This window comes from Chrysemys picta, chromosome 1 (assembly GCF_011386835.1).
Source record: "Chrysemys picta bellii isolate R12L10 chromosome 1, ASM1138683v2, whole genome shotgun sequence".
Classification (NCBI taxonomy): Eukaryota; Metazoa; Chordata; order Testudines; family Emydidae; genus Chrysemys; species Chrysemys picta.
Window position 1 is genome coordinate 100,116,251 of NC_088791.1, and position 23,526 is coordinate 100,139,776.

General features: G+C 41.0%; 1 protein-coding gene across 4 annotated transcripts in view; it reads right to left on the reverse strand.

Moving 5' to 3' along the window:
- The window catches only part of WASHC4 (WASH complex subunit 4), a 59,518-nt gene extending 40,162 nt beyond the window's left edge, over nt 1–19,356 (reverse strand). For 2 of the 4 annotated variants that reach the window (XM_042843619.2, XM_005300781.5), the window contains exons 1-9: nt 19,216–19,356; nt 13,822–13,961; nt 11,571–11,624; nt 11,334–11,399; nt 11,107–11,152; nt 7,379–7,446; nt 3,072–3,154; nt 557–599; nt 11–114 (exon numbers count right to left, since the gene is read on the reverse strand). In XM_042843619.2, the coding sequence (XP_042699553.2) occupies nt 11–114; nt 557–599; nt 3,072–3,154; nt 7,379–7,446; nt 11,107–11,152; nt 11,334–11,399; nt 11,571–11,624; nt 13,822–13,961; nt 19,216–19,276 (665 nt within the window). In that variant the 5' untranslated portion in view covers nt 19,277–19,356. Of the gene's footprint in view, nt 1–10; nt 115–556; nt 600–3,071; nt 3,155–7,378; nt 7,447–11,106; nt 11,153–11,333; nt 11,400–11,570; nt 11,625–13,821; nt 13,962–18,730; nt 18,915–19,215 lie in introns of those variants that run through there. The other 2 variants (XM_065564818.1, XM_065564799.1) reach the window with 2 other exon arrangements.
- Nucleotides 19,357–23,526: the final 4,170 nt, after the last annotated feature.

Sequence of the window (23,526 nt, forward strand, 5' to 3'; positions counted from 1 at the left end):
ACTTGCATACCTTTTGTACATGGTCCAGTGGTCTTTCAGAGTGGCATGATTGTCAACTATTTCATCCAGCGTGAGTAAGACTGTCAGCAGCTCTCCTAGATGCTCATACATAGTCTGTTAAAGAAGTTCCAGTAGTTACTCAAATGGTTTCATGCAAAGCAAACAAAGATTTTTTTTAGTGTTCTTTCACTACAGAGAAGGAATGTTACAGTTAGCATGGAGGTGCCACTCAAACTAGCTGACCTGTCTTGACAATGAAGGTAGGATTCTCAAAAAGTGTTTGTGACACAGAAGCACAAGTCCCATCCACTTTTGATCTAAGAAAGTTAGCATTTGCCATATCTGAATGTAATGACCATTTCCATATAATAATCAGAAACAGTGACTGGACAACTCTATCCTGAGAGCAGGATTTCAACACACATTGAAAATTACGCTTTAATTCATATTTCTAGTCTCTCTCACAAGAAAACTTAGAAAATGTTTTTCAGATTTGTTTATAAAACTAAAAAAAATTTTAAATCCTCTAAACCAGTGTTGCTCTAAACCATCTCACCTGGAAATGAACTCCTGATGTCTCTATAATTTTAGGTGCATTCCTGCAATAGATAAGGAAACAAAACAATATCTTATTTCTCCATTATTAGCTAGAACTTATTTATTTTGCACATTTAATTGTTGTTAGAGGTATCAGTCCCTTAAAGGTTTTTCTTGCATATTTTACTTCAAGAAAGTCATTGTGGTAATTAGTATCAGAGGGTAGCCGTGTTAGTCTGTATCTACAAAAACAACAAGGAGTCTGGTGGCACCTTAAAGACTAAACAGATTTATTTGGGCATAAGCTTTTGTGGGTAAAAACCTCACTTCTTCGGATGCATAGAGTGAAAGCATCATGTGCCAGCAATGCCCCTCTGCCATGTACATTGGCCAAACCGGACAGTCCTTCCGCAAAAGAATAAATGGACACAAATCAGACATCAGGAATGGTAACATACATAAGCCAGTAAGTGAACACTTCAATCTCCCTGGTCATTCTATTACAGATTTAAAAGTCACTATCATTGAACAAAAAAACTTCAGAAACAGACTTCAAAGAGAAACAGCAGAACTAAAATTCATTTGCAAATTGAACACCATTAAACTGGGCTTGAATAGGGACTGGGAGTGGCCGGCTCACTACAGAAGCAGCTTTTCCTCTCCTGGAATTGACACCTCCTCATCTATTATTGGGAGTGGACTACATCCACCCTGATTGAATTGGCCCTGTCAATATAATGCCTGCATCTGTAACTTTCACTCTATGCAGCCGAAGAAGTGAGGTTTTTACCCACGAAAGCTTATGCCCAAATAAATCTGTTAGTCTTTAAGGTGCCACCAGACTCCTTGTTGTTATTGTGGTAATTGTTATCAGTAAAGAAAAATATATTCCAATACATAATAAAAATGCATATTAAAAATTGGTTTTGACAACCAATGTAACAATATCAGGTTGATATTTTCCAAATCATAATGAACCATTGGTTTGCTAAATTGTAGGTCTAGTCTGTTGCACATGTGTATTAAGTCCCAGTGACGTTAATAATTAGCATTTTTATAGTGTCTGTTATCCCAAAGGTCCCAAAACACTTTACAAACTTAACCAACTGATAAGCAAGCTAGACACCCAGCTTCACTTCATTCACCACTGAAACAGAGCAGCTGTGTAGAGATGGCAAAGTACTGTTAAATAGCAGCCTCGGGTAGAAGAATACCATAACCAATTAAAACAGCAGAGGACACTTAGTCAGAAAGAATTAACCTATTCAGAATATGGCCAAAGCTCTAGCATTCACATCCCTAACTCTAAGACATCATGAGTTCTTTCAACGACCAAGTCCCATCTTTTATTTTACATCCGATTTGTAAGATAATAGGTCCAGGAGTACAGTGGCCCCTACCACAGTAACACTGCATTGATTTAGTACCGACTCATTTATAGTAATGACTCACAATAGAAGTTATGCACATATCATGTAGGATGCACATCCCCTTCAATACAATATGTTGTACGCATACTTTTTTCAACCATTTTATAAACTGCATGATTTTTTAAAATTTTATAAACTGCAAACATTCAGTCTAAATAGGTTTCCCATGTGACTTTAGCCTAGGAGTGTTGCTAGTACATTGAGACCAGATATACAAATTGGCTTGAGTTTCAGAGGTGTCAAGCACCCACAGCTCCCACTCACTTCAACTGGAGTTTCATATCTGGAAATCATGCCCTTAATCTCTCAAGTGATATACACTAAAATTGACAATACAAAAATGAATAACTAAGACTAATTAGCAATCATAGCATCTCCATCTGAAAACATAAGCTCTAAATCCTACAGATGAAACCAAAGACAAAAAGTAAGTAAATGCCCAAGACCCTCTGATGTAAGACACTGTCTCCCATATACCAAGACATCATTACTGTCAAATTGGCATATGAAGCCATAAAGCCATACTCAAGACAATACCTATGATACTAATGTTTAAATAAAAAACTGATCATGTTTGCTCAAGTACATGTTATGATCACACATTTATAATATTAAAATTAAATAATGCGACCGAATTTTTTTAAGCTTCTGAAGCTATTTGATTTTACCATTTCTTCAAAATGTTAGACTGGTATCTCCACAGCATCTCTCAGCTAACATAAGGCATCCATTCTTCCTGCCAGTAGGGCAGGGACTAAGTCCAATAATTAGAGGCATAAGGATATAAAGGTCAGCCACATTAGCATCAAGATTTGTTCCTTCTGAAAAGAGACAGCTCTCCTGAAATATGCCTTTTAGTTTAAAAGACATTCTTGCATCTCATCACAAAAACACACCTAAAGCAGACTATGATTCTTCTAATAAATAAAATCCTTTTAAAAAGTAGCTTATGTGGGCACATAAGGCTGCATTAAAAACCACTCTCCACATTTTCTGACTAGAGTATTACAATGTTTACCATGCTTTAGGGAGATCATAACATCTTGCATCTAACATCTTTGTTTAATAATAAAAAGGGGATATAGCATTTCTGCCAATAATTACTTGTTGCTGGTATAGAGAACAGCCAGCTGATGAATTACATTCATCACCACTTCATAGCACCGTGTAACAAAACAAGACAGCTCCTGAAATGACAAATTTTGCATACATTGGTATTATTTCCAAGACAGTGAACAACAATCATGCAACCAGAACCCCAAGTTCAACTTCCAAATTCCAGCCTGAGGCTTCTCAAAACTGCAGCCTGGACAGGAAGTCAGACACATTTCCTGAAGCGTGTTTCTTTAGGATTTAGGGTTAATGAAGCTACACAGAGGCATAAGAGGGAGTAAGGATCCTTCTCCTTATTGAGTGGCCAGCAATAGGGCTAGCTAGAACCACAGTCCTGACGCTCAGGGGAGCGTCACTCAGATGCTTCCTCCCAGAATAAATGTGCAGACACTGGGCAAGGCTTTGCCCCACCTCACCCATCCAATGGCCAAGAGCTGGCTGGTTGCTTGAGGGAGTATAGTACACCTTTAAAATGGATGCAATAAGTTACACCCCACCCCAAACAAAGAGCCCTAGAAGGCCTTATGCTTCTGAGGCACAAGGCCTCCTACAACTCTCCCTCAGGCAGTGTGTGTAAGCACCACCGCTTTCTATGAACTCCATGACAAAAGCATGCTCTAGCCCAGTGGTTTTCAAACTGGGTTACGCATATCCCTAAAGGTACATGAGCTCTTGTCAAGGGGTACGCAAGAAAAATCCTATAATGGTAGACAATGCATTTTATTTAGTAGAGGTTTTCAAACTCTGAGGTGCACCCCCCTGGGGGGACTCAGGCCGGTGACGCTGGGCAGGACTCGGGGAGGGAGTGCCACCTCCACCCCGGACTCACCTCAGCAGGGCCACCCACCCTGGGTTACAATTTGAGTTACAATTTTTGGTTGTAACAGGCTGGGTGGCCCACTGAAGTGAGTCAGAGGGTGGAGGTGGTGCTCCCTCCCTGAGCCCCACTATGCAGAGCTGGCCTGAGCTGCCTAGCGTCGCCACTTACCCCTCCCCCGAACATTCCTCCACGCCCACCTATGGAGGCGTACCCCACAGTTTGAAAACCTCCAGAAGCTGTTGCTAAATGGAAAACAGAAATCTGGGGAGCATGTGACTCCGTGTGTCCCCTCCACGCATCGCCTCTGTCTCTCTCAAATGGGGATGCGCGGGGACTACATTAATTGGAAAGGGGTATGCAGCCTAAAGTTTGAAAACCACTGCTCTAGCTCTAAACAACCATTGTTCTCTTTGAAGCCATGCCAAGCTTAAGCCACAAATTACAGATAAACAGCTACAGTTCAAGACAGAAAAAAAGATTATTTTCATGAGTTACTGACATGCTGGATTTAAAACTGAAAGTGGAGAGGACAGAGAATTCAGCCAGGGACACAAGAACAGGAGTGAACATTTGAAATGCAACCACAAGACTGGATAGGATTATGAAGTCTTCTGGCACATCTCCACTAGTGATGATACACACTGGAATCAATGGTGGAGTGGTAAATAACGAGGACAGGGCAGTCATACAGAGCGATCTGGATCACTTGGTAAGCTTGCCCCATCCAAACAGAATTCATTTCAATACAGCCAAAAGTCAATACATCTAGGTACAAGGAATGCAGGCCATATCTATAAAATGGGGACTGTATCCTCGAAAGCAGTGACTTTGAAAAGGATCTGGGGTCATAGTGGACAAGCAAATAAACAGTGTGATACTGTGGCAAAAAGGGCTAATGTGATCCTTGGATGCATAAACATGGGAGTTGGGAGTAGGAGGTGATTATTACCTTTTTAATACAGCATGGGTGAGACCGACACTGGAATACTGTGTCCAGGTCAAATATCCACATTTTAAAAAGGATGTTGAAAAACTGAAGAGGGGGAAGAAAAGAGCCACAAAGTGACTCTAGGGCTGGAGAAAATGCTTTACAGTGAGATTTAAACTGCTCAATCTGTTTTGCTTGTCAAAAGGAGATTGAGAGGTGACTTGATTACAGTGCATAAGTACCTTCACGTGGAGAAAATACCAGGTACTAAAGGGCTCTTTAATCTAGTGGAGACAGGTATAACAAGAACCAATGGCTGGAAGCTGAAGCCAGACAAATTCAAGTTAGAAATGGGGGGGAGGGGAATTCAAATGCAGGTAATTAACAATTAGAACAAATTACCAAGGGAAGTGGTGGATAGTTTTCAGCTCAAGACTAGATGCCATTTTGGAAGATGTGTTTGGCTAAAACACAAATTACTGGGCTCAACACGTGGATAACTGGGTGAAACGTAATGGCCTGTGGTATTCAGGTCAAACTAGATGACCTATTGGTACTTTCTGACTTTAAACTATATTAATCTACGGAAGAGTTAAAAAAAATCTAAATTGGCTTTTTATCATATATGCAGTTGGTTTACATTTTGCATTTCACTCATCTTGGACATACAAACAGCCTGTTCAGTTTCACTTTCTGCTTTTCCTTTGCTTAAAAACGTTGTTTGGGTTTTAATTTCATTTTCATTGAAACATTCTTTCTGTATTTGGCTTTGAGGTTTCTAGGTTTTTAAAAACAGAACTTAAATGTCAGGCCTAGAACCAGTTAACATTGCCCCTTTAAACCCTTAATGCAGAAAGTCCAATTTCATGGCACATATCCAACTGTCAGCAACAGACTATGCAGCAAACTGACAGATTTTGAAAATCTTCTAAGTATATTAAACATTATGTGGTTTAATCCTGCAGAGGGTAGTGAAACATTGACAGGTATTTCTAAATTAGTATCATAGTTTGTCTCTTTAATATCACCTCAGTAGATATTTAGCTGTTACTTCTGTTGAGAACAATCTCTGGATACCAAGAATGGTCAAATCCGCAACAAATAGCCAATACATTTATGTAGCAGCTATACGAAAACAGCATTTTCTGATCCCTCTGCCAGCTCTGCACATCCTTGACTATGTCAGTGTTTCTCAGATGGTAGACACTGCCACCTACTGGGGAATAGGAAATGGAGCACAGCAGTGGGAACAGGACAGGCTCACTAAGGAGAGATTCTTCCTACAGATTCTTATAAAGCAGGAATTGGATACAACTATTTGAAAGCTCCCCAACCTTCCCTCAATGGTCCTGGGGTGATATCTTACATACAGGAGTGTAAGCAAACACCCACTCAGCCACTCTCTCCTCCTGGCTCCCAGAACTCTCAGCTGAGCCACAGGAGCACATGTAGCATGGGCCCACAGAGCCATCAACAAATCTTCTCCTCTAAAGAGATGAGTAGCAGAAACTGGGAGGTGAAAAGTGAAAGAGAAAGTTGATGGCTGGGTGGGAGAGAACAAAAATCAGGAGACAGAAAGTGGACAATAAAAGGCAGAGATATTAGCAACTGCATGCAGGAGAGCTTAGCAAGTATTTTCCTCTGATATTTGGTCTACCAAAGGGGACCACTAAGAACTCTGATACACGATATTTACAAGACAGTAAATAAAGTCCTGTTTAATGAAGACTGAAATTACATTTTCTAGACACAGTTTTGTTTAAGCACTATATATTTTTCATTTTTTACTACAAGTACATTTTTCATGACAACAGGATCCTGTTTGTGATTGCACAATCACTTGCTATGGAAATCATGCCAGAAAAAGAATTTTAACTTCTACTGTAGAATGAACACCAAGAACAAAGGAAATCCTCAGAAACACATATCCTGTTTTCATTCAAATGTCCTTGGTAATAAGCACAATTGTTTCTAAAAGGCATGTTATTCCCCAGAATTTTTTTTGTGAGGCATCAACAATGTTTTTTAAATAATTTGTTTTAATCTTACCTCATTCTGAAGAAAGATGAACAAACAAATGGTTTATTCCATGCTAGCACTACCACTTTTTATATTATTCAATGGCAAACTAAAATTTATCATCAGAAACATGCAACAGAATGCTAGACCTTTAACATAAAATGACAGTCACGCTATATTTTCTCCTGTTGAAGTGTGTTTAGGTAAACTAGTTTATTTGAGCACTGAATCTGAAAATCTTTTAGCCTTCTCACACTGGGCTTACAGTGCTTGAAACAGCTTCAAGTGCAGAAACACAATAGTGAACAAATTGCACCTAATAGCTCTCTATTTGAAAAGATGAGTGAAGGAGGTTGGTTGTGATAGCTGTGCAGGCAAGAAGTTGTAATCTGCATACAAAAGTGACTCCCAGTACCGTTGAATGGGATGTAAATAGGATATCGTAATTGATGAATCCACTTGACAAGTAGAAAAACAAAAAACAAAAAAAAACAGATTACAACTGCTTCAAAGCCAAGATGCAATCTTTACCTGTAAAAATGAAATAAATCTTCCCATCTGTATTTGGGAATCACCTTCCACCATGCTGGAATCTGTGGCTTGAAAGATAAACAAAAGCTTCACTGACTTTAGGAATATCAGACAAACCTATTCATTACACTGAAGCCTGGATGACAAACCAATTTTGTTTGACCTTTAATTAAAGCACACTGCTATAAAGCAATGTATTTCCAATGAATCCTTAACAAAGACTTGACTGTGCTTTGCTAAACAGAGAACATCTTCTTGTTCTGTATTTCTATAGGACCTAGTACCATGGGGTCCTGGTCCATGACTGGGGCTCCAGAGCACTAGCCTCAACATAAATAATAGGATGTTACAAAGTACCAAGTTTCCTGGAGCACCAGTTTAACATTGTGTCAGCATTTATGTCTGTAAACACATTATTCTGGCAATTATAATTGGCCATAAAATCTCATTTGACAAAATCTGGCATACGGAGTCTTAAAATGCATCAACCTGGGAGTTATTAAAAACTTAATGCGCAAGACTTTTATACAAGACCACTATGAATAACAACAGCTTTAATTTTAAAAATTAAATTGGGTAAGAAGTTGATCCACAATAGGGATTAAGCACCTGTGGTATTGTGGATTTAATTTGAAACCTTAGTATAGTGTGCACAATAATTGCTTTTCTAATAGCAGTCTGGAGGGGGCTTGTGCAAGTCCTTTGTTAAAAGAGCTGACTTCAGGTCCAGTGAAAGAAAATCTCAGCCGTTTTAAATTCTACCCCCTTTGCTTTAAGAAGATAGCCTTGAAAATCTACATCAATATAAACCAATCAATGGGGATGAAAGGCACAAGCAGCTAGGCTCCACTCTTCTGCAGTAGAAGGCTCTGAGATTCCTAAAGACTGTATCTTTCTCCAACACACACTTTTTAATGTACAAGTCATTCTGTTAAATTTGATGTGTACCCCAAATAAACATCTTGCTGACACCACCCCTAGGTCAGTCCCGCGCATAGTGATGTGATGGTGGAGGACAGGAATTTGTCACATCGGGAGAGGAGAACAGAATTTTTTTTCCCCAGAGGCCAACTCAAAAATACTCTGCCTCCTATTTTCAGACCCTGCCAAGACAGGGACCTAGCTAGCTGCTGCTCACCCAGGTAAGCCTACAATTGCTATGGCAGCTGCTACAAGAGGAACAGCTGGCTCTCATGCATCTAGAGGTGTTGGTTAGAGGACTGCGTTCCCATCCATTCCCTGTTGCTGGCTTCTCCAGGAGGAAGAGGAGAAACAGCAGGACCAAACTGCTGTCACAGAATAAGCAGCTTACAGCTGCTGCAGCCCTCTTTTCTCCCTGCCAATGAGGCAGAACATTTTTGAGGGAGACCTTTGTTACAGTTTGGCAGTATGTCACTATGATTCAAAAGGCTTTAAACATGTCTGGTAGAAGTCTGCTTTAAAAAGTTATCTGCAGTTAGAGAAATGATTCATCAAAAGAACCAAGATAGTCATATTTTACAGCGCACCTAGAATGTGCTAGACACAGTCCCAACCTCAAAGAATTTACACACTTCTATAGTCCTGTCTATCCACGGATTTCAAAAGGCTTTACAAAACTCTAATGAACTGAGCTTCACAAGGCTACTGTAAAAGAGGCATTATCTTCCCCATCTTTCTGATGGGAAAAACAGAAGTTTAGTGACTAGCTCTGAGGTCACACAGGAAGTCAGTAGCACAGTCAGGAGGAGAATTCCGATCTCCTAAGTCTTGTGCTTTAACCCCAAACACCATGCTTAAAAGCAAGATGTCACTAGTAACCCCTTGATGTATGAGTTATCAGTTTTATGCTGTTAAAAAAAAAAAAAGTAAACTTTCACCCAGAGGGAGATCTTATGACCTATCAATTGGGGAAAAAAAGCAGAGTCCTGCATTATGTCTGTCTGTCTGTCTCTCTCTCTATATATATATACACACACACACACAGGCATGAGGCACTATAACCCACCCCTTACTACTTTAAAAACAAGTGTCTATGTTAAAGTGTTACAATTTGGCGTACACTATCTTAAAATGCAGAAATTCAGAATTAAGTATAGGTAGGCCTCCATCCTTCAGTAGTATCATGGCCTTAAATCCATTGACACCAGTGGTTTTTATGCCAAGATAATGACTCAAGTGATTAACCAGCACTAATATGCCTATGTTTTGACAGCACAAGCAGTGTCAAACCCTGCTCACTTTACTCATGAGGTACTGAAGCCATTATGGCTCTTCATGAGTAAGGCAAGCAGGATTTGGTCCACTGTATATATTGCCACATTTTATCTGAAGATATCTTGCAAAAATCTATGCATTGGGAGGAGGAGTTGGATATGAGTTTTAGGACTAATTACTTATATTCAATATATAAACCTTGAAAAATAACTACAATAATACACAGGGCCGCCCAGAGGATTCAGGGGGCCTGGGGTCTTCAGTGGCATGGAGCCCCCGCCGCTGAATTGCCGCCGAAGACCCGGCGCTTCGCTGGCGGGCCCCAGGGCGGAAGGACCCCCCGCCGCCAAAGACCCGGAGTGGAAGAAGCTCCGGGGGCCCAGGCCCCACGAGAGTTTTCCGGGGCCCCCGGAGCAAGTGAAGGACCCCGCTCCAGGGGCCCTGAAAAACTCTCATGGGGGCCCCTGCGGGGCCAGGGGGAAATTGCCCCACTTGCCTCCCCCCCGGCAGCCCTGATAGTACATGTGCTCACAAAGTAGTTTTTTAAAATACAAGACAGTGTGAACCTACATTAAAGGTTTCAGCATTTAAAGGGAAGATGAAATCTTTTTTTTAAAAAAAAAGCCTCATGCTGCCCTTTCTGAAAGAAACTGTCTCCCTCTCTTTGTATGCCCAGTGCCCTGCCCTCTCTCCAAATCCTTCCTTAAAAGCCAAAAGTGTTCAAACACTCTCTTGTTATCAGTCCCCATTGCCCCCCCCCCGGCAGCCCTGATAGTACATGTGCTCACAAAGTAGTTTTTTAAAATACAAGACAGTGTGAACCTACATTAAAGGTTTCAGCATTTAAAGGGAAGATGAAATCTTTTTTTTTAAAAAAAAGCCTCATGCTGCCCTTTCTGAAAGAAACTGTCTCCCTCTCTTTGTATGCCCAGTGCCCTGCCCTCTCTCCAAATCCTTCCTTAAAAGCCAAAAGTGTTCAAACACTCTCTTGTTATCAGTCCCCATTTCCTGCCTCTCATATAAGCAGTCAACACATACATAAAGCAGAGACAAAATATCAAGGAAGTTCCCACTACTATACCAGGTTTCAGAGTAACAGCCGTGTTAGTCTGTATCCGCAAAAAGAAGAACAGGAGTACTTGTGGCACCTTAGAGACTAACAAATTTATTAGAGCATAAGCTTTCGTGGACGAAGTGTGCTGTAGTCCACGAAAGCTTATGCTCTAATAAATTTGTTAGTCTCTAAGGTGCCACAAGTACTCCTGTACTACTATACCAGTGCTTCACAGCAGATAATGGCTATTTCTGGCTAAAATCTTAATGATGTTTGATGTTAATTCAATGTAGTTACAAGACACTGATATGCAGGGCTTGTATTGTAACAGAGACCAGGAGTTCAGGTTTTCATCAATAGAAAAAATGTAGTAAAAGTACATTTCTAAGCCTATAACATAAGAGTGCAATTATTTTAATATAAGCAGCAGCAACAGCATAAGAAAACACTAATTGACACTATAAATGGAACTACTTACCTCCTTCTCCATAAAACAAGAGGCCATTATAAAATTTAGTTTCCGCCTACCAACAAAAGGAGAGATTTTTTCTAGATTAAAAAGGTATAAATACTCAATTTACAAAAATACATGGCTTTTGTTTGCAGGATTAGAAGCTAAAAAATGCCAAGATGTAAAATCTATATTTCAATTTGCCAAACTGTAAACATTTTATAACAGTAATAAAGACAGGCTGTAGGAATTACCTCATATTTTAACTTCTTGATTTCACAGCAAAGGGCAGCATACACAGTTATTACTTTGTTCAGAACCTAAACTCATCAAGGAAAAAAACAGAGTTACAAGTGTTGTATAAAAGTATAATAAATAAAAACATATTTGACACATTTTTCATGTTCAAAGCGCTCTACAAAAAAAAAATATTTACAGATTTTACTACAGAGACCTTGTAATTAAAAAATTCTAAATTTAAAGCATTTTACCTTGTTTTCTGTATTTATGAGCTCCAGCAGGGAAGACTGTTCATAGGGCAAAAGCTAAACATTAATTGAAAATAGAAATATTAGAAGACTTTCTTTAAAAAAGCATATGTTTAATTTCTAAAAGGAATCACCATTTATATGATTATATTAAGCAACTTAATTTTTTCAACCTAGTTCCAAATGCACTCAGTACCAAAAAGACACTAAGTATATGCTACGGCAGGCTACCATGGAGAAAATATCCAGTTCTCATATTACATGGACTCATCAAGTCCTTTTTCATGAAGGTATGCAAGGGTAAAAGACAAATGAACTATGTGAAATGTATAACAATTATAGAAATATTAAAGCAAAAAGTTATGACTGCTATAAGACATCTACTGGGCCCAATTTTTAAATGGCTTCTAATTTTGTAATTACAAAAATGTGTGCATACCTATTTGTGCAGGCAGGGCATGTATTTGCATACATAAACACTTATTTTGGATTTGAAAGTCAGTCAAGAGCTTTTCTACCCCATTTGTGCATGCTAACACTGAGTCTGGATGCACAAGTTCAAAGTTTAACCCACTAAGGCTTCTGGGCAGGCATGTTCCCAGAAGGGGATAAAAGTTAAGTTCTGTTTTTAAATAATGCCTGTAAATTCAACATAAAAAAAGAACTAACATTTTGTACTTCATGAAGGACAGGAAGTTTGTGACCAGAGAAATAACTGGCTTTAGAAGGAGGAGGACTATTGTGTGGGTTTTTTTGCCCTCCTTTAAAATGCAATCACTGAGGCTAGTGAGCCAAATGTAACCTAACCTGTATTTTAGTTGCAAATATATCTATGCATGGCTCAGTTTACACCACTGTGCTCAAATATTCTGTTCTTCTGTACGGAACAAGAATTGTACGCAAGAATTTGGTTCTTTGAACTGCTCAGAATGTAGGATTCTTTTAAGTTTCACTAAGCTCCAAAGGACAGAGAAAAAATAATAATGTGAAATGATATCTGACAATCAACAATGATTTGCTATTTTATGGTTAAAATGGGTTAGGGGAAATTTTTTTGGCACAACTAAAAAAACTGAACAAATAAAAGGGCACAATTGCATGGACCTTTTCCCTTCCAGGGTACAGGGAAAATATATATTAGTGACTGTCTCATTACAGTGCAAGCTTAGCCTCAAAAATATTTTTGTTTTAGCTCTTTAAAAATATCTTAATGCTAATATACTTTTAAATATTTTACCTGAAGGTAACTTTTCTAGAAAGATATTTGAAACAGTTTTCTGTAATTTGTAAGATTCAAAAAAGTTTATAGTTCTATTTGGGTCTATCAACAGAAGCATCACTTTAAATAAATCACAACTAAAAAAGGCTTCAGGTCCACTCCAGACAGAAGGCACAATGGCTACTGGCCCATAGAAGTGCCATGAACATCCTAGACTCTACAGACAGTGGTTACTAACTCTTCTAAAAGGTCTGAACAGGGTACAAGAAAGAGATGGTGTACACTTTTTCCAGCAGCTGTAGAATGCCAAATTAGACACCCTGCAAGCACCCTTTTCCCAAGAGTTTGTGTCTGACCAACACAATCGCCATCTACACTCCAAAGAGCCTAATTATCAATGATGGAGGGACAGGACTCATTTAGCACCCCAACATTCTAACATTATCAGAAAACAACCTGCCCTCAGTCATTTGGGGAAGAATACTCTAAAGCCTGAAACATGCAGGCAAAGCCTGGCTGACAACGGCATTCCACTGATCAGAGATAAAGAGGCCGTTAGGCCAAGACCATATCCTCAGGGTGACTCTAATCGCTCATAAATGCAGTTTAGAAATCTGACTAGTAGAGTTCAAAAGCAGAGACCTTGCAATACCTTCAAACTCTCTTCCAACTATACAACTCATTTGCAAGCGAGAGATTTTTTGGCTTCCAGATTGGCACACCATGATACCAACAGCTTCAGCCTTATGGTTCTCATGCAGCCCAGGAGAGAATAAGTCCTGTATTCTGAAATGAGAGCTCCATCTCTGAAGGCTTTTCATAGATGCTTGGTAACAGAACTATAAGCTATTGGACAATCACATTTCTCCATTTAATTTGACAGTTTTGTATTGATGGAATACGAGAACGTTTGCCCAGTAAATCTGATCATTCCAGAGATTCATTAGTAAAATCATAACTGAATTCCTCTGAAATGCATTATTCTAATTTGTAGAAGACGTAGATAATTCCAATATGCATTAAATATATACAGACCTTTAATGCTATAGGATCAAGATTGAAGTCCCAAACATCTCCAACTGAGTCATCCAATGCATCTTCTATTCTCCTCAGCTGAGAAGTATATTCCTCAAGAAATTTCCCATAATTCTTCAACTGTACTTCAGCATGAATTTCTAAGAGTAAATAGTAATATTTATGTAGTATCATAAAGTTAAAGTATTTTACAGGATACTCACTGAACTGCAATATCCTACAGATTATTTAAAGTAAGATCTAGTTTAATCCGTTATTTAGTTTACAACATTGTTTCCTGAAATCACTTTCAGTTAACAAGGTTGACACCAAGAAAATGCAAGTTTTTCCCTTGGTTTATAAACTCAAACATACCAATTTAAAGGGAAGTTATGTTATTTGCCAAGAGCAGCAAAACAGTTACGTTATTTTTTAGTTTATGCGTATTTTCAAGACTGACCTTAAACAAGCTAAACTACCAGAGATGTCAACTTTACAACATGAAGATACTAAGTAGATAGCATATACAGACAACACAAATTATGACATCTTAAACTTAATATTGCACATTAGTTGAAAGAGAGATCCCTAACCAAACATCTATGGTAATATTATACCCTTGAGGCAATGAGTGTCTTATCACTTCTTAGAACTCACTGGTAACTGCATTAAAAATAGCTGTTCCTACCACTACCTCCTACTTTGATTGCAGGATTACGTTGTCTTAAGTCACCACCCAAAATTCTAACCATCTTCAAGCTAACTCTCCCTCTGTCAGAGCATTCTGCTCTACCACCACTCAGAAATTAGATGGCCAAATGAAGCATGGCAGCCCACTCACTGCCAAAAGTGGTGATATATTCAAGCAACATTCCATTGGGCAAATATCAAGAATATTTGTGTTAGTTGGTAAATTAAGTATGCAGGTCACTGATCTTTATAAGTGCTGCTGCCTGACTGCATACTTCTGGCAATAAAGTGCGTGGTTGACTGGTCAGTTCATAACTCTGGTGTTCATAACTCTAAGGTTCTACTGTAGTTAAAATGCCCCCAAAGAAATGGAATGCTTGTCCCAAATTGTTTACAGCCTAGATCAGTGGTTCTCAAACTTATTTGACTATACCCGCCTTTTTTCTATCTGTAGTAGTTTATGCCCCAACTCCTGCCACACAAATATATATATACCAATCAAAAAAAAAAATCAACATGCAACTCTCGCTAACTATTAAAAACAGTAAGGCATCGATTTAAATAGAGCCAATGATTCATTGTAATAACAGCAAAAGCAAAACTGAGATTGTGGTCAATGCTTACAATTAAATGTACACACTGCATCATGGTTAAACACTGGAATAAATTGCCTAGGGAGGTTGTGGAATCTCCATCTCTGGAGATATTTAAGAGTAGGTTAGATAAATGTCTATCAGGGATGGTCTAGACAGTATTTGGTCCTGCCATGTGGGCAGGGGACTGGACTCGATGACCTCTCGAGGCCCCTTCCAGTCCTAGAATCTATGAATCTATGAATAGCAAATGGATTAACGTACAGATGGCAACAACTTTGTATAATGCTATGCAAGCTTAACAGATATCCATCAAAATGCACAGTGCCATCTACAGTCAAATGCACAGTGCCATATGAGGACCTAATATGTCTGAAGGAATCAGTTTTGCTAGTTATTCATTGCTGTGGGTAAAATGTGTGCAGTAATTTTTTTTCCCCTGGGAGCCAGTGCAGAGAAAATACTTTGTAATTGGTGTTAATACCATCTATACTGTTCCACCACTGATGGGCAGCCTCCTGTAGAATAGAAAAATAGCTGTTCTATCTTGTCCCCATAAAAAACAATTAAGTGGACAAAAATATAAGCTCTGATGCAGCAAACACACGTACAAAAATATTAAGCATACAAGCAGTCCCGTTCATTTCAATGAGACTACTAATGAGAATAAATTTAAACACATAAATAGATGTGTTCAGGATCAGGACCAGAGTAGATTCAATTGATACAGAAGGAATTCTGTAGCTACCTCAGTATTTGAAAAAAATTCATTCACAAGAGGCAAGTAGGAAGCTTGCCACTTTGTGGTAGTGGGGCAGATACCCATTCGTTTCTATAGGATGTAAGCTTTAACTGAATATAAACATTTCCGGCTCTTATGATTGTGAAGGTAACTATCCAAAGGGCAAAAGTTAAAATGCCAGGCTAGATGCTTATCCCCTGAAGCAGTTGATGTGTTACAATGTTATATACTAATCATCTCTCAATCACACCAACATCCAGGCTAGAACAATTTAGAAGTACCTGTCGTTGGCTGCCAAATTTAGAGATATGTTCAACCATTAAACTGGTAGAAGCTGTTTGCCAGCCAGTTATAGAAAGAGTTTGAAGTAATAAGGCAATTTTTGTTTGTAGCCTCTCATGTAGGTGCAAAGACAATATTTTCTTCACTTGGACAAGTTCACTCATTTGAGAAATTAATTGGCAGTACAGCAGAGAACGCAGTAAACCTTATTTTGTCATTTCCATGCAATGAACAAAAATCCTACTTCAGACGATGTAGATATTATACAGAAGGATAGGAAGTCAGTGCAGACACAACACTTTATAAACTGTACTCAGATTTGATTGATTCAATTTCCTTTCAGACATTAAAAATGAAACCACTAAGATTTGGAGAACGCAAAACCTTACTCAACAGTGAAGATAATACAATTACAGAAATTTTATAAAGCAACAGAGAGTCCTGTGGCACCTTTAAGGCTAACAGATGTATTGGAGCGAAGTGGGCATTCAACCACAAAAGCTTATGCTCCAATACATCTGTTAATCTTAAAGGTGCCACAGGACTCTCTGTTGCTTTTTACAGATCCAGACTAACACGGCTACCCCTCTGATACTTGACTCTAATTGTATTAATATTCTTTAATAAGACAGACAGTACTTCTATACTGGGTATACATCATCCCATGAGGATTCATTAATGATAACTGCATTGTTATATATAGGCATGGAAAGATTAGATTTTTATTGGTAATATGTTGGTAAACCTGAATTTCACCGTACACACACAAACCAACAAACAGTATTTTCATCGATAATCAAAATTCACAGATAGGCCAAGTAAAAAGAATTCTTCTTGAGAACTTCTTAGATTTGATATAAGAATATTTACTTTGTTTATTTTGACATGTGATGTTGACAATTTCTATTTTAATGGTTATCCAGCCTTAACCTTTTGAATCTCAACATCTACTGTCATTATATAATTGTCGTCTAACCCTCCCACAATTTCCTGCAACATTGAAAATTTATTTTTAATCACTTTTTCTGTTTCTGTGTTTAAACATCAATATTATCTGTCAAAATTGTAAGAAAATAAAAGCTGAATTCTGCCAAGCCTAGTTATATATGTGACATTAATGCAACATTAAGAGCAGGTTAGACAAACACCTGTCAGGGATGGTCTAGATAATATTTAGTCCTGCCTTGAGTGCAGAGGACTGGACTAGAAGACCTCTCGAGGTCCCTTCCAGTCCTATACTTCTATGAGTCTATGATTCTACACCAGACTGATTTGGTCCCACATTTCCTCTGTTTAAACAATTATAATACTTAATAGTTAGATGTAGGATTTAGTTGTAAAGTTAAATGAGACCAACTTTAAAAAAAATCTTTCATATCGTGGATTTTTATCCAGCTTGCTTGGAATACAAGAAACTTCCTTTTAAAAACAGGCATACCCATTTTGTTTTCCTATCGCTTTGCTCATTGAGAAGTAAGCTGCTTGTCCTCTATCAAGCTGGTGTGAAAAGTACCTCATGTCAGAGGTTCTCAGCTCCACACACCTGCTAATATCTGGGAAGCAATGATTAGGCACCATTTTATGAAAAGCTATACTTTAAACTTTCCTTTTTCGGTGCATACAATTGTTAGAAATCATAAATAAGTCAAGTCAGTTTTCATTGAAAGTAAATAAAATAAATGTGGCATGAACAGACAACCACTTGGGAAACTTATACTGTCTATGTGAAACAACAGCTCATGACAGACATATTTGCTCAGTAATAACTGGTGTAATTAATTCAGCTTGACCGTTCATTTTACAACACATGCACTCTCTGTTTAGAAAGTAAGTTGTCTACAAGGACAGAGAATTAATGGATTTTTGACAGGCACACAAGCAGGCTGACAAAGAGTTAAGCATCATTTTAAAAAAAGTTGAAGTGAAATTGCAAGCGAATGCCCTACTTAGTTCCCTTTGAGCCACAGCAAAAACACATCACGGAACTAATTTATTCCAGCATGACTTATCCAGCTAATCAAGACAGCAACTGCAATGAAAGAGGCTTCACTGTTTCAGCAGGAAAAATCCCCAATTCATGCAAAATTCAGTGTCTCCCCATGTTTGATTCCCACCTCAGTGTTTGGGATATTTGCTAAAACCTCTCAAATGGGGGCCTGTGGAGGGAGGAGAAACAAAAGGAAGATGAACCTTTGAACCACAAATTGAATATGAGTCAACAATGTGATGCAATTATGAAGAAAACTAATATTCTGAGGGGTATTATCAGGAGTGTGGTATGTAACACAAAGGAGCTACTTGTCTTGCTTTACTCAGGACTGGTGAGGCCTCAGCTGGAGGACTGTGTCTAATTCTGGGTGCCACAGTTTGGGAAAGATGCAGACAAATCGGAGCATCCAGACCAGAGCAACAAAAATGATCAAAGGTTTAAAAAAACCTGATCTATGAGGAAAGGTCATGTTGAATCTTGAAAAATAGACCACTGAGGGGGGACCTGATAATTTTAAAATACCTTAAGGGATGTTGTTCAGAGGAAGTTGATCAATTGCTCTCCATAGCAACTGAAGCCAAAATAAGGAGTAAATTGCCTTACACTGCAGCAAGGGAGATCCAGGTTACATACCAGGAAAAACTTTCCGACTGAAGAGAAGCGAAGCTCTGGAACAGGCTTCCCAGGGAGGCGGTGGAATCCCCATCGCTGGCGGTTTGTAGGAACAGGTGGGGCAGACGCCAGCCAGCGATGGGCTAGGACAGGTTACCTGGCCCTGCCGCAGCGCAGGGGGCTGGAGGTGGTGACCTTGCTACGATCGCAACCCCACCCTCAACCCAGGCAGCCGGAGTGACACTGAGCCCCCGACCGGCTCTGGGCAGGGCGGGGCCCGTGGCGCGCTGCCCCCCAGGGGAGAGGCCCAGGGCTGGGCCGGTCGCTCGCTCCCCGACCCCGCCGGCAGGGCAGGGCACACGCGCGCCAGGGAGGCGCTGGGGCACCGGGTGCGACCGTCACCCATCGCGCGCTGGCCCTTTGGCTCCTGCCCGCGCCCCGCTACTGACGGGAGGGGCCCGGGGCCCGGCCCCCGCCCCCGCCCCCCGCTCCCGCCCCCCGCTTACTCTGGGAGCCGTCGTCGAAGCGGTCGAAGTCCCAGTCTGGGGAGAGGGTCTCCAGCGCCATGGCAGCAGCGCCCGGGCTCCGACACGGGACTTCCGGCAGCGCGCGCGCGCTGCACGCCGGGAAATGGAGTGCGGCGGCGGCCGCGGGGCTGGAGCCGCCAGAGGACCCCGGGCACGGCCCGGAACGGCCGCCGCAGCAGCGCCCCCTCCTGGCGCAGCCGCGGGAACTGCAGCAGCCGCCGCCGCCACAGCTCGGCCGGAGACCGCGGTGCCAGGGCAGGTCCCAAAACAGCCCCGCCAGGAGCCGCGCAACACGGCAGCCGGGGCCGGTACACCTGGCGCTAGTTGGGGGTCAGGAGCCTTGGATGCTATTCCCGGCTCTGACACTGAGCTCCTGGGTGACCGTGGGCAGGTGACGTCGCCCCTCCGTGCCTCAGTTTCTCCACCCGGTGTCTATCTTGTCTACTTACATTGTAAGTCAGTGGCTCTCAAACTTTTTTACTGGTTACCCCTTTCACACAGCAAGCCTCTGAGTGCGACCCCCCTTATAAATTAAAAACACTTTTTAATATATTTAACACCATTATAAATGCTGGAGGCAAAGTGGGGTTTGGGGTGGAGGCTGACAGCTCGCGACCCCCCATGAAATAACTTCACGACCAGGGCCAGCCCCAAGCAGCAAAAAAGAGCGCCGCCCCGCCGTAACACCCCCCCACCGAGTGCCGTGTCGCCAACCCCCCCCCGCCGAGCGCCGCCGAACAACCGCCGCCCCTCGCCGCGCTGCCGAACACCTCCCACCCCCAGCTGCGCTGCTGAATCCCCCCCCCCACAGAGCGACACCAAACACCCCCCGCCAAGCGCCTCACCGCCGAACAGCCCCTGCCCCGCGCCGCACTGCCGAACACCCCCCACGCCGCACTGCCGAACACCCCCCGCGCCGCACTGCCGAACACCCCCACCCCCCAATGGAGCGCCGCGCTGCCGAAACCCCCACTGAGTGCCGCGCCGCCGAACACCTCCGCCCCCCGGGCAGCGCTGCACTGCTGAAGGCCCCCCCCCACCCCGCGCGGAGCATCACCAAACACCCCCCCACTGAGCGCCGCGCCGCCAAACACCCCTCGCTGAGCGCCGTGCTGCTGGAATCCCCCCCCGCCAAGCACAGCGCCGCGTTGCCCCCTGCCACCCCAAGATTGGCCGCCCCTTACCAGGTGCCGTCCCAAGCACGTGCTTGGTTGCCTGGTGCCTGGAGCCGGCCCTGCTCACAACCCTCTGAGGGGTCCCAACCCCCAGTTTGAGAACCCCTGTGTAAGTTCTTCAAGCACAGCAAGTTAGTGCTGTGTTTGTACAATATATACTGGGGTCCCGACTCCGGCCTCTAGGAGGCAAATAACACATCCGCAAGTGGAGTGGCCCAGAGCAGCAGCAGGGACAGTCGCAACAGCAGCATTTGGTTAGGTTTAAGAATAGCAGTAGTGGGAAGCACCTACGGTTCCAGGAGGTGCAGCAAGAATAGGACCACCCAGGCCAGCAGTGCCACCATCCTGTGTACCAGCTGCCCAGATAGCAATAACATCAAGAGCAATGGTAGCAGCAATTTCAATAGAAAGAATATCAGCCCCAAAGGGGACAGCAGCAGCAGTAGCAATACCATTCAGAGCAAAGTGAACACTTGCAATAGTCTCAGCAGCACCAGCGGGTATAGACAGAGCAGCAGCACTTATCTGGGTAAAGACAGCAAATCCACCATTTGGCATTTATTCATTTTAAAGCTGTTTCTGGGGAAGACACATTTTGTTGTGTGTTTCATTAAGACATTTGACATCTCCCTGATCAGTTTTCATCTCATTTAAATGGATGTGAAAAGAACAGAACAGACTTGAAACAATGGCGTTGAAATTCATTTCTTGTCAAATTACAGAAACAATAAACCAATCTTTATTTCAAAGATAATTTCAAATAAGAGAAATGATGCTATATGTATTTTTGGTCTGTGTTATCAAACAGTTACACAGCACCACCAGTGTCTCCCCTCAATTCCCTGGTTTCTGTTGAAATATCTACTTTAGATTCTTTTAAAAGGTCACAAAAAGTTTAAGCGGCTGATTGTGCAACATGCTGACCATCAGCAAAGGACTGGGATCTCTCACTTTCCATTTAAATCAATAGGACTTGTGGGTGCACAGTATCTTTAAGTAGGTATTAAGAATTGCCCCTAATTTAGGCTAGACATTCAGGGCCATACTCTATGTACATGCAGCTTTCATTGAATTCAGTGGAGCCCTCATGTATATTCAAAGCTAGGATATGGCTTCCAATTTTTTAAAAGAAAATAATATGTGAACTGAATATGTACAAAATAAAATGTTCCAGGGCGTGTGCAGTTTTTATGAAGGCTGCGAAACCTGAGGACAAAGTGAGCTAACCAGCCAGTGTGCACAACAGCCACACTGTTATGATGTGCATAAAATAGAGATGTCCATGTGAGCACGAAATGGAAGACAGAAATGGGAATTCTTTTGAATGAAAATGTTACAGTGAAAGAAAACATTTGGAGAAAAGGTTTTAAGTGAGTTAAGCTTAAGTAACAATTAGATTTTTTTAAAGCATTAAGTTACATGTTGCCCTTTTATGATGCCGTTTTTGAAATGACTGACTAATGCTTTTCAGTTTATTCACTGGGTGGCACTCTTTGTTCAGCTACATTGGTCTTGTAGTTCAGTTGTTAGTGCTGCTGGATTTTATCTGACACTGACTCAGACTTGCTTGTGAAAATTATTAGGTTTCTCATGACAGCCAGTCAAGACTAGCTTTGATTGATAAGTATATTGTGCTGACTAAGCAGTGGTTTGTATGCAATTTGCTCAGCTGAGCTTCTTAGGAGATTTTGAGCATCATTTCTGAAAATTAGTTAATTTCTATGGAATTTTGTTTGTACTAGAAAGTTTTTATTTCCTACAGTGTGACACGGTGCTGTTCGCATCTACAAATAGAGCCTGTTGAAGGCCAGCAGCTTGGACATTTACATCACACAGGGCACCAGGTATGGTTAGAGTAGGAAGGAGTTAGGTAACCTGATTGGGTTTGGAAGGGTAGAAGGGATCACTTACACCCGCAGGGAGCATGATGAGCTAATGAGGTAATTAGCTCACCTGTTGGAGAACCCAGGGAAGAAAGCAAGATGACTCAGGGAGAAGGAAGGGGTCTTTATTCATCTGCTGCTATATTGTGTTGTATATGGAGTTTAAGGAAGAAGCAATAATAAACACACTTGGAGAAGTATTGTAGTGTCAGGTATAATCCACCAGGAGGGCTTATCTTCCCAGATTTGCATGAGTTGAAGGTGGAATCTGTTCACATACCTATTTATGGGGAAGTCTGTGCGAGTGCTGGAATGCCAAAAAAATCTGTTGTTAATTTCAGAAAATGCTGTAATTGACTTGAACTTTTACAATAATTTCTTGTTTGATCATTGTAATATTGCCAAAGAGGGATACAATGGGGAGAGTAGTTTATTGTTCTGGTCATTTCATTGTCTGTGAATGTATGATTTATGTTGGACCATTGTGTGTCACATTCTATGTAAAGTTCAACAAGTAACTTAAGACTATTATACCACAGAATACTAGAAAATGATAAGGATCTTCCATGTATGTGGTTAGTTGAGCTCTTGGGGGCAGGGACTGTCTTCTTGTTCTGTGTTTGTACAGCACCTAGTACAATGGGGTCCTGGGCCATGAGTAAGGCTTCTAGGTACTATTTTATCACAAATAATATGCAGAAGACTTAATTGAGTGTTCTGGTTATCTATTTTCTTATGGAATTTGAAAAATACTTTGGGGTCAGATAACTATGGATTTGTAAATCACTAGAAGCCTTCTCTTATAAGGTGCTGAACACATCCTTATCCTAATTCCTACTGAAGTTAGTGGAAGTTTAGAATACTGAAAATCTTGCAGCATTGGGCCTTAAGTTTGTTTGGTACTTGTCAGTAGTAGCTTAGGATATCTGAAAGAGGGTAGTCAAAACTGCTAAACAACATTATTCCTGGAGCTAGTTTATAAACTGCTGGAGAAGAGCATCCAGAGAAAATTCATTACTAGTGTAAATGGGCAAAACTCCTCCGGAGTCAATGGAGCTGCACTTACAGTGGGGCGAATTCTTGGCTGGTGTATCTGCAACAGCACAGGTTATGCAATGACTCTCTGTAGAACATTTGCAGCCTACCTGTTAGCGTTGTTTTTTTTTTTTTTTTTTTTAATAGATTGTAGGCAGGAATTTTATCTTGTGGCTGGATTTCCAAAAAAGAAGTCT